Here is a 12,224-nt window from a genome sequence, read left to right as displayed (position 1 = left end):
TTAGGGAAACAGAACAGGTAAACAGACAGCAGAAGGCTCTAGACCCATTGCTCATTTGACGCTAGGACTACCGTGTAAAAGCCTTCTCTAAGACTGTTTGTAAGACAAATTCTGCAGTGGTTATCTGAACAGAAACAGTAAAATGAAATTAACCCCCACATTATCGGCATACGGATTACATGATTTAAACCAAATGATGTTACTTGCATGAAGCTGGTTTGCAGTTTGGGGCACTATGTGCCCTTTCATTCCCAAATACTTTCTGAGAAAGAAAACTCTGGCGGTGCATGAATCACAACATGCTATCACATGGGATCCTTTTAGGTTGCTGCGTTGGAAAACAGTTATATGTAAGTACTGTTCCTGAAACCAAGGTTGGTTATGCGTAAAAGTCTATGCTGTAAAGCTTCAGCAATAACATCTGCTGGAAAAACGTGACAGCACAGCAGAGGGAACACCATCAGCCTCCAAGAAGTGGAAAGAGAGACAGACTGAGACATTAATCTTGTTCATAAAATACATTTATTGTTGGTACAGAGTGAGGCATATTCGTCAGTACTTGATAGGAGTGAGGAGCACAACAGCATCATTCCATGCAAATAAAGGCCATGTTACATCTCAAGTGTTGGATCATTACCATTCCAGCAGAAGGCCTGAAGAGAGACTTCATTTAATTACATAATTTGTGAAATAAGTTAAAGGAAAATTTACGTCATCATCCATTGTAAGAAACACTTCATGTAAGCAATGAACGCAGGCTGTGCAGTGAGGAGCAGCAGCTGGCTTGCTCACAAAGTACTGCCACATCCCGGCACAGCAAGTGTTACATACCCGTGCCTTTGACAGTGAGAAATTTTTGAGGAGATTCAATGAAATAGCAGCATTTGAAGGATATTTCCCCTTTCTAAGGTCAGTGAGAGGTTCTTTTCTTTTCCTTCCTTCAATCACCAATAAGTGGATTTTACTAAGACTGAACAGTATCCTCGAATGTAAGATTTCTGATGTAATAAGATATAGGTCTTGGCTTTTCAAATGGTCACACTGATTGAGCCGTGATGGCTGCTGCTCTTGAAATGGCTCTTCCAGTTCTTCTCTTCATTGGTCTGCCCTGTAAATGGGCTGTCATATCATTCCTGGGAAAAAATGCTCTTCTGCTGAAATTAGAGTTGATGGTCTTGTGCTTGATTTGGACAATGCCTTTATCCTCCTCTCCCAAGCATGCTCTGCTAAGAAAATGGTTGGGGGAGGGAAAGAGAGAGGGAAAAAAACATATTTCAATAAATCAAAGTTATTCCAGAGACACACTGAAGTTTGGATACAATTCCTTCCTAGGATTTGCAGTATTTTCAATTAAAATACAGAAAAGGAAACACTGTCAACACACACATCACCACAGAGGCAGAATGAAGCTATCTGAAGACTCAACAAGCCAGACATCTGCAGGGCTGAAGAGCTGCAGGAACAATTCCTATTCATCCATCTTAATGCTACCATAGCTCTAGTCATGCTATGGCTATTAAGGAAATTAAAACATCTGACCTTACAATAAGATAAATCCTGTTCCCAGCAGTTACATACTCGAGGAAATATATCCTGAAGTCATACAGCAATAAGTATCTCCCCTACCTACCTTCTTCCTATATTCCAAGTCATCATCGAAATCTTGATAGTCTGAACATGTCGCACTGAACCTGCGCTTCATTATTCACCTCCTGTGTGCAGTCAGGCCACCAAGAGCTAAAAGTATAGATCTGTCAAGTCCTCCAAGAATTATTTCTACTGCCACACCAGAAAGCTCTGCCATAGAGGTCTTGACTCTATTCAGAGTCTACCAGAAAAATGCAGACTTGCAAGGACAATATGTAGGGCTCTGCCAAGAACTTCCTACTGCCATGATCCATAAATAAAGGGGCCGCAGAAACAAGCACATGCACGTGTACTACTTATCTAGATCAGTAAAACGAACAGAAAACAGGCTCTAGCGTGCTGGAGACCACCTACATTCACTGATGGACTACGATGTTGACCAAGGCAATGTATTGTTCTTGCCTTCAAAATCCAGAAAATGGGAAAGTTGGTAATTATGAGTCTCCTTGTAAAAAAATAACAGGAAGGGATTTGACAATTTTTTGAGCTTATGTCAGGAGCAGGCCCAGATGTGAACCTTGAAGTTTTGCAGGAGACCTACGAAGAGCTGATTCAAATACATGGTCAGTACATGGCCACACCAGGCATATGCTCTTGCAGGTCTGGACTGTACTGTCAGACACAGAGTTAGTGCTCAGGAAAATTAAAAATAAAGGGAACAGAAACCTGTTGTCATGTATGTCTTTAACCAAATTCTCCTAGTCTTTCTAAAAATTATCTGGTGAACCACTCAACTTGATCAAGCAGTGTTCCTGCCAGGAGGATGAAGATGCGTACCAAGGAGCAGGACAGTGAGCACATGAAAAGATGGAAAATGTCCTCGTGATCACAAATGTTCTCTAGAACTTATGGAAGAGAAGTACATGCTGATGAAATAAAAAGGATCCGTTTTACACTCCCTAGTTGCTCTTATAAACAAAGATAAGGGAAACTTTTACTGGTAAACAAAATCTCCGATCTCAGTTGACAGTCTCCCTGCAGAGATTTCGGTAAAACTGGTGCAGCCTATTTCAACGGGAAGTCTCCTTTTGCAGTTGTACTACAGAAACTTGCTCAAAGCCATTGCTGGACTGAATATTAACTTTGCATAAATTTAACACTGCATAAATTAACACGGGAAATTCCCAAAAGATCTGAGCAAAATTCTGTTACTTTTCTTTCACTTAATGTCCTAAGGAAAGCAATTGCAGGTATTTGTTCATCACATGCAGATTTCTGCCAGCAAAATTTCATCTGCAGAAAAGTGGGAGGGCACCAGGGCTTTGTTTTTTGTCTACATTTTTTTTAACGTTCTTTACTGACTCTTGTAATTTATTATCACTTAGACATTTACTCCATGTATTTAGCATTTTTTCCTTGTGTTTCCTCCATGATACCAATGTAGGCGTGAAGGGAACCTGATCCGACCCTTCCAGAATGAACTTTCTTCAGTCAAGGTGGTGTTAAATAGTGTTAAAAGACAATGTCTTTTTATTGTGTTTCAGCCCACAGTGTTTCCAGCTACACTAATTTTACATATTTTTCCATTAGACTGTGAGATGGCACCTACTAAAATACTGGAGAATGAGGCTAAACAAGATGGGTTTTCGCCAACTAGGATGCATGACAGAGGACCACTCTATCCTCCAATTCAAAATAATGGGCACAAAGAGGCTGGAGAGGCTGAAGGACAGCATTTAGGAGCCAGGCTGTCAGACACCAGCAGCTGTCAGCACCGTTCTTTGAAGTACTTTCAAACCTAACCTGCAGAGACTTGCATCCCGGTGAAATTCAGTGGTCTAACAGGGAACTATTGCATAGACTTCATTACGCTATACTATAGCTGTGTTTCCATACAGGAATTAGGACTCCCTGTAGACCAGAAAAAAAACTTGGGTATTTCAACAGCCACCTTGTCCACATCAGTGCGTGGTACATTATGATCAGCAATAAAAATGTCAGTGGATGGCATTGCTGGAGATACTTCAGCACTGGGAACACAAATCCATGGCACAGACAATCCTAATATCTTCCCTTTAATGGCTCCATTAAGTAGTTTTCCTCTCTGTTTCCATTATAATAAAATACAAACATTAATAATAGAGCTTAATTTATCTCACGAGCTTCCCCCTGACTTTGGGAAAAGATTTAAACTGAAGATACAACAATGTGTCAAACTCCTCTGAATTAACAGCTCTCTGGGCCTTTCTAACAAGGGGAGAAAAGGACAGATAGAGACATGAGATTACAGACAGGATGAGAAATAAGGAGCATACAGAAGAGAGGGTGAGATAATTATAAGCAAGATAGGAAAGAAAGAGGAGTCAATAAATTCAATTTATGAAAAGCACAGAGTGTGCTCAGCCTGAGCACAAGTGCCCAGACTCACCGCCAGGAAATCGGATTAGTTAACTTATTTGGTTTTCAATATCTTGGTCTATTCCCTCTAGCAAATTTTCTTCTTTGTTTGTTTCTTGTAGCCGGTGTCAGTTAACTTTTTCATTTCTGAATCTACTATTTATCCTACTCTTCTGTCTTCCAAGCAAGCACACGCAGTAGGTAATTTTGCAGTATTTTATAGCAGTGTTTAGCAATTATTTCAAAGCTACTGTTTGTCTGGACTTCCAGGCAATCAGCGAGTAAAAAATAATTACAATTACAGCTGCAACACATGGAGGATGAGCTCTAGAGGACTGATGTTCCTTATGAAAAACAATCGTTCCTGCTTGCAAATATTTCCATCATAAAAGGCTTCTCTTTCTCTGTTATCATAAGAGAGAAACCTCTCAGAATTCTCATCTTGAAGCATGTATGAAAGAGAATAAGAAGCATTTAGGAAACACTTTTAACTACTTGACAGGCTTGGTTGAAGATCTTCAACAAAAAAGGTGTTTAAAAAGGGTTCAGAAACCTAATGCTCATATTTATGCAATTTCCTTTTCCTGCACCTTCTGAACATGAATTAATTCATCCTCATCATAGCCTTCTGAAGAAATTACTACCAGATACTAACTTTAGTTATAGCTTAAATATGAATAATTAGGACAAATTTTGTAGTTACTGTTAAAAATAATATAGAATTATAAATACAGTAAATTAGCATTTCAGATGATGCAAGCCACAGTGATGTTGACTACATAACGATCTAATATTATTCACTAGCCTTTTTTTTTTTTTTTTTTTCTAAAATTTCTCAACACATCCCTGGTCTAGTAACTTCAAAATGGATTTTGGAATACAAAAATCATACTAAGGGATATCTTAGAAAAAAAAATACGTAGACCAATTCTTGCTCATTATAGTAGGAAGGGAATGGAATTAACTAAAATAGTAGCAATCCAACTCAAAGAAAAAAAATCCAGTTCAAAAAGCCACAGAAAACTTACAGTTTAGGGAAGAAGGGGGACAAGCAAAACTTGTCCTGTGCCCAAGGAAGGCACCTGGACAAAACTTACTGCACTTCTCATGCTTGGGTGTCTGAGCATGAAGCATTTTAAGAGAGCCTCAGGCTATGCCATCAGGAAAAATTTTCATGAGCAGGGATCCTGGTAGGCTGTAGGGTTTTAAAGGAAATGAAGGAGCACAGGAGCATTAAAAGTGGGCAGCAGAAACACCGAAGGGTGTAATGAAGGAGGTAATTTTGAAAGGAAGAGGTTGATCTCATTTACTTTTATATTCCATCGCATGTACCCTCTTCAGTCAAAGTTTTCAGTGATGATAACAACATTAAATATCACAAAGAGATTTCAGAGCTGCCCCACAAACTGTCCTGGTCCTGCACGCGGCTCGTTGAGCGAACAAGGACGCTACAGCTGCTGGCTGCGTCTGTCCTCCAGCCAGGCTGCCTATTCAAAAAGGAGCACGCTAACCGTATAAACAACAAATTATAATAATAGCACCCCACAAACGTGTTGAGTGCTGTGGCCTGCAGAAACCGCTGTAGCACTGCCATGCAACTGTTGCCTCCCACAAAATTTACACAGAGCTAAACCACAAGCAGCACTGATTCCAGGAAGATCTTCAGCAGTGCCAGAGCAGGAGTGCACCAGCAAAACTGCACAAAGGTCACAGGGAAGGATTATGGTCAAAGTCTTACTGCTTTTCTGTACAGGCAGGACTAACTCTAGAGATGATTGCCACTACCGAGTACTAAACGTGCTTGCTCAGTCTCTGCTAACACATTACAGCATGCGTTTTCACATGCTCAGAGATTAACTCAGACTTTAGCAGAAACAAAGACCAACAGACTTATTTAAGCACCTTTATATACACTGCATATATGGCCTGCAAGCACATTTCCAACTGGCTAAGAACACAGTTGAGGTCAATATATACATCACTGTATTTGAAAGATTTAAGATGATGAAAAAGAATCACATTTAGAACTTGTAGCGTCTTTTAACTGAAACATTTATGCAGTACTGTCATTTCCCTTAAGCTGCACTAATAAAGAATAAAAGTTTATAATCTAAAGTAACAACCCATGCCGTAGCAAATTGGATGGCAGTGCGAAAAGACGAGGTAAATGACGGTATTAGACTGTGAGTACGTAAAAGAAATGAAGACTTCCAACTGGTGAGCAATCTAGTTTTGAGACATCCATTCACATGTTACTGAAAGTTGCCATATTTATTACAAATAGTACCACTTAGTTAAATCCCCTTGTCTTACTGCTAAAACTGCAGATACCAGGAAACATCTGCCAACCCGTGATAAGTTCTACATTAACCAACAGTTTCCCAAGGGAAGAGATGGAAACCCTATCATTTAAGTAAATTGAAAGTGGACTCCATGGAGCTTGTGAGACCACACATACAGGGAACAGTAATGCTTTCACATGTAAGAGGGACTAATTGGATAATCCAACAGTCTTCCTCTCTTTATTCCATGAATATTTCAGTTGCAATATTTCTACACCCACCTGTTTGGCATGATTGACACAATGCAGGTACTGGCTAGCCAGTGCAGAGCAGCTGAGGGTCTCCTGAGCATGCTGCTGGTAACACTGCAGAATTTTACCCTGCAGATCAGCGCAGACTGGATGAGACTCGTATCGCCTGGGGAAAGAAGAAAGAACATTTTGATTTCCTTCTCAAAAACGTCTCAGGAAAGATGCAACTTTAAATAATGGATGTGAAGGAAAACACTTTAAAGTTAAAAAGGAAGGCTGCAGTCACAAAAACAGTCACAGAACTGCAGGACGCATTAAGCTTCATTGCTGTATAGTCCCAGGACCATACAGTCTTGCTACTTATTAAATATTGCTACTGCATAAGGCAGAAAGCACCCATTGGGCTGACCTAGAGAATGCAAAAAACTTGCTAGCATGAGCAAATTACACAATCTGCTTTTGCTGATCTGATGATAGCCTCTATTTTTGGCGCATCCTCCTTCCCTTTTTCTACCCATCACCTCAATTGTAACCCTGATGCCAGATGTGCAAGTTATTTAAGAATTTTGTCTATTTTCTGTACTGTATGGATTAATTACTCTTGTCATCTTTTTGGCCGATGCAATACACAAAGGAATGGAAACTCCTCTAGTCTGTTCTGCAAAATAACCCCCCTTTTGGACAAAAATCTTGTCATTTGCATTTATCTATGTAATGTTATCTACACTGATAGTGGCACAGAATTTAAATGGGAATACAATACTTTCCTGATTCAAAAGCGAGTGGATGGCAAAGTGTTAGAGAGATGAAAGGTCCACTGTAATTTCAAGTTAATTGGACATTTGCTTTATAAACATCTTTTAAGGTATTCAAAATCTAGTTACTGTTATACCCCTTTCACAGCAAAAATAAAACATTTTAGTAGTAGAAAAAGAGCCATGAAACTTTATAAAAAAAACATTTAAGGTTCATATAATTTTAAAACTACCATTTGCTTTATGTGTGTGAACTGTATACTTAATACACCTTCCCATTTACCCTCCTGGGAAAGCCCAACAATGGCTGTTCTAACATCCACGGCAGCCCACATTATTTTTAGTTCAATAAGGTCGTAAAAAGAACGAGACTCATCAGCCACAGCATCCTCAGATGAAACCTTCCTATTTTGCTGATTGGCCAAGACAGATCTCTGTTTTACTACAGTGAGAAGGCGAAACATGAAGCACAATGCGGTTCCTTGGGGGAGCTGACTTCTGGGCAATCACTCAAGATGTAGTACCAAAAAAGAACTGTTAAGTCTCCTTGATTTTACAATATATACCTATAGAAAACAGCCCTCTTACTCTTTTCATTCATTACCGTACATCTGTGAAATACCTAAAGCAGAATTTAAATGCAGTCCCTGGTGCTTACCCACTTTATGATCTGAAAGTTCAAACTTCTGTAGACTCTTACGGATGAGGATTTTCCCTTAATCCCCCCTCTGCTGATATCAGCAAGCGTTTCAAGAGCATGTTAGGCATCAAAATGTACGGCCATAAAATGCTGTACACCGACTGACTATGGCAAGGGCTGGGGCTGGATGGGATGGGATAAAAGTAAAGACTGAAGCATCGCATCTGCTCTTTGTAGCTGTATGACTCAGCTCTGATGATTTAGGTCCAACTAAACCAGCACTCGTTTCAAACGCCTGAGACCCTGGTCTGGATTGATAATCCAATACAATAGCCCACGAGTTAACAAAATCCCCACACAGCAAACCTAGCTGTGCCTTTATTCACAGGTGTTTTTAAAGTGACTTTGTTGAGTGTGTCTTAAAGGCGAAGAGAGAAGGAAACGGGCTTCTGTACACCAGCTACATAAATTCTGTAAATGTAATTTCTTTAAATAAGCCATCTGGGGGGGTCACTAACCCGCAGCAAGGATCTTTGTGGGTTGCTTGTTTCCCTGAGTTGTGCCACTAGCCATTCAAAGACCACGTATTATTCCTTATCTGAATGCTTCAATGGACACTTCACCTTGCCGACAACACCGGAGCTCAGGCAGACACGTCGTCTCCTGCCTCACCGCGATTTCTTCTCATCCTACGACTTCTCAATGGTGAATTTTCCAAACGTGCTCTCAGCCCACCACCACAACCCAGCCCCGGCGCTGGTCAATGCGAACGGGGCCATTTCCTTGAAGTCAACCAAGTCCATTTTCTTGGATTAATCTCTTCAAGGAGAGCACGGGCTCCGTATTGATCTGCTGTGCTTGTTATGCTCCCCTAATGCACTATTTGCACTTTGGGGAAAACACTAAATGAGATTACTATCTACCATTAGATGGCCATAAAGCACGCGGGGCAGGATCTCCCGCTCAGGAAAGGACGTTGCAGTGCACATTATGGTAAACCCAGCAGAGGGTTTGCGATTGATTTCTGGTTGGTGATGGATGACAGGACTCTCAGACGGACAGTCAGAGGCAGCCACCGGCAAGGAAACTCCTCAAAAGGGAAATGAAACATCTCCCTAAAAGATAACTTCGCTAATGTTCCTGTAAATAACGGTAATTTTACAGACACATTTAAAGGTCTGGTGGGGCTTGACTGAAGAAGAAGCTTGTAAGAAAAGGGAAACAGTGCAAAAACAGTCGTTAGGAGGAATCTGCAGGGGAAACGTGAAGATTTTAAAGGCTGAATGGATAAACCAACCTGGTCTGGTCAGAGCTGACCCTATTCAAGCATTCAAGCACGAGGTTCCTTCCCTGTGTCCCGAGAGCTTTATTTTGAGATACGTGGCAGGGAAAGCATCCAACGCCCCCCCCCCCCCCCCCCTTTTATTTTTTTAATTACTGGGGAATTTCATGACTAAACTGAAGAAAGCAATGGGAAAAATATATACTGTAGTAGTCAACAAGGACTGACAGGAAACCCTGACCGAACCCCATCTCTATTCAGCGCGACTCAATAACTACTTTACTGAATCAACACAAGCGAAATTTAAAATGCCTTTCTTCCCAAAAGTCGATATGAGCAGCAGCCCGATCTGCGCCGCGCACCGCCCGGCATGCTTTTATTAACGTGTTTTTATTAAGTTTACAATTACTTGATCTGCTTTCGCTTTCCCAGCTGCTTCTCGAGCACCTTGCATGCCAGCAAATATTTCTGCGTGCCGGAATAAACCTCGGAGGGAGCCGCGCGCCCACCTTTTCCATCAAGCTGATGCACCACAATCTCATAAAGGTAATGGGATGAAGACACAAAAGAAAATAAGAGAGAGCTTTATAAAGAAATATTCTATGCGAAAGCACGAAGAGAAAATTTAATGAGAGGAACTTTGTACTCATCTAGCCTGTCTGAAAGAGCATAGCTTATTGTATTCCTGGGGGCTCCGAGAAAGGAGCCCCTTCACGGCATTCAAACAAAATGTCTACTAAAGAGGAAATCTGAAATCACCATGGTAAGTTTTGTGATAAAACTGACACTCTGACTGAAGGAATCTGAATCGCTGATGAGTTTCCAACTGTGCAGGTATCTGGCATAATCCCACCAGATCAGGACTTCAGGCAATTGTCATAAAATATATAGAAAAAAAAAAGCAACAAAAAACCAGCATGGATTACAAAAACCTGTGCCATTAGATGGCCAGAAGTATCCAGGGCTTAATTTTATTCCTCATTAAAATGCTGACACTTATCAGAAGCATCTGTTCTTCTCCGTGTAACCCGTGGCATCTACAGCTACCTTGTGCTCCGTGAAAGAGGCAGAGATGATGCTCTGGGTCCGAGGCCAGACAGCACAGCCCAGCCTGCAACCCTAAACGTAAATTAATCCCCTCCAAACCAGCAGCTCAGCATGTTTGCGTGTCTGAGCTACAAAAAGGGGACTGTCCCCAGCACGTGCTGCTCCCCCAGCCATACCAGGTGCCGCCCAGGGAAGTGTCAGCTTCAAAATCAATCCCCAAAAAGGAGCACATTACCCCTTAGATCCATTGTGCCAGTGTGGTGAAGCGCTGGAGCCAAGGTCCTGAGCTGCTTTACTTGCTCCTGCTGCTGTAGGAGCCACGCCACGATCAGACCCTACCTGCACTTTGTAGCACGCAAAGCAAGGAAAAAAAAAAGATGTGTCTTTCCTCAACCTGCTTATAATGCCCAGAAAGATAAGAAGCAAAAAATTGATGCAGAAAGACGGTGAAACAAAAGGAAACTGAGGCAGTGCCCTCGCGATAGGCAACAGCCTAACTGTTCTCATGTGCTTTATGAGCAACCAAGAGGAATCTTAAAGAGACTTGGGAGAAGTTAATCAACTGTCTTTGCCTACGTCTATTGAAATTTTCTTGTAAGAATGAGAAACAGTGAAAGCAGATGCTTGTTTGGTAAAAGGGGTGAGTGAGGGGTGGAAGGTACTGTTAGCAGTGCTTCAGAGAGAAGGCAAAGGGGTACTGGAAGCGACAGCAAAGCAGAAATGGGCCATAAAGGGCTTCAAAAGGAAGATGTGCAACTTGCACGTGATGCAGCTAAGGGAAGCCAGTGGCAGGACGAAAGATGACGGGAATGTTGGGGAGGCAAATGATCTATGGCACCGCTCTCAACAGACGCCGTCAAGGCAAGATTTCCCTTCTCGTGGCTAGGGGGAATAAAACGTATGTTGCAATAACTGATACCACGAGCTGCGAGGGATTTAGCTGAGCAGATGGACAAGGAAGGCCATGTTTTAGATGTTTTGCATAAAGAGTCAGCAAGAGCAAAAGGTAAGCCTAGCTGAGAAGACCTAGGGAGAAGGTCGGGTCAGAGACGAGGTGGAAGCAACAAGTCTTGAACAGCAGCAAGACAGTGGGTATTTTCCACCAAGACACAAAAAGGTGGTGCTGAGGGGGTTATTCTTTTTTAAGATTACCTCATCCAAAAAGAGCCACTTCCACAGAATCACTGCTCGCTGAATTCACAGGACTTGTTTACAGTATAGAAAATAGTTGCAAAACAGAGAACAGGGGGAAAAAACCACAAAAGGGCATATGGTAATGAAGATCCTTACTGCTGCACCAGTATTTTTAGCTTTTAAATTAATTTACTCTTTATATTAAATTATTTTTAAAAATTGTCTTCGCACATTAAGTAGGTGATGACTTGTAAGTGCATTACGAAACGTGTAAAGCACAAACCAAATGGTTCTGTTCTTCTAAAGATCACTTGGAAGTAATACCACGATCTGATTTCGGAGTATCTACAACTGACGTTGTGAAGCAGTCCATAATCAAACTGTGCCTACACAGAGCCCTCAAAATTACCATGTGGGAAGTGCTGCCAGCAAAAGATCAAGTACTGCAGAGTTGATTCTTGCTTTTATTTACACTTGACTATATAGTGTGACTTTTCCAAAAGCTGTAAAAGAAAAGAATTTTCCTAACAAATCTCTGGTGGAAGAGAGCCGCAGTTGTTCCTGTTTTGTTACAAGCGAGAACGCTAAAAGTGCACAGGAATGCTAAAAAAATGACTTCTGCCCAAGTCTGAGCACAACCCCCTCTGCCTGTTGACACACGCATCTCTTGTGCTACGAGGGATCAGCTCCAGTGTTAATGTTGCCCATGGTATTTTTAGACTCCACAATCCCAGCCCCGACAAAAACTTCAGCAAATGTTTGTCATTCTCTCATTTATTTCATCTCTCTCAGAAGCAAATTAAAATCTGTTCCCAGCGTCCTGACCTCTGAAATTTAGGGATGGAGATG

The 12,224-nt window shown here is 41.4% G+C and overlaps 1 protein-coding gene across 2 annotated transcripts in view; it reads right to left on the bottom strand.

Annotated features, from left to right (window-relative positions):
* Window positions 1-503: 503 nt before the first annotated feature.
* Window positions 504-12,224, bottom strand: part of CHCHD3 (coiled-coil-helix-coiled-coil-helix domain containing 3) — a 150,215-nt gene continuing 138,494 nt past the window's right edge. Inside the window, exons 7-8 of one of the 2 annotated variants that reach the window (XM_035566581.2) lie at window positions 6,548-6,683; window positions 504-1,226 (exon numbers count right to left, since the gene is read on the bottom strand). In XM_035566581.2, coding sequence (XP_035422474.1) covers window positions 1,200-1,226; window positions 6,548-6,683 — 163 coding nt within the window. In that variant the 3' untranslated portion in view covers window positions 504-1,199. The remainder of the gene's footprint in view (window positions 1,227-6,547; window positions 6,684-12,224) is intronic. The other variant, XM_035566582.2, reaches the window with a different exon arrangement.

The sequence above is a fragment of the Cygnus atratus genome, chromosome 1 (assembly GCF_013377495.2).
Source record: "Cygnus atratus isolate AKBS03 ecotype Queensland, Australia chromosome 1, CAtr_DNAZoo_HiC_assembly, whole genome shotgun sequence".
In the NCBI taxonomy this organism is placed as follows: domain Eukaryota; kingdom Metazoa; phylum Chordata; class Aves; order Anseriformes; family Anatidae; genus Cygnus; species Cygnus atratus.
This window is presented reverse-complemented; position numbering and strand designations above follow the sequence as displayed.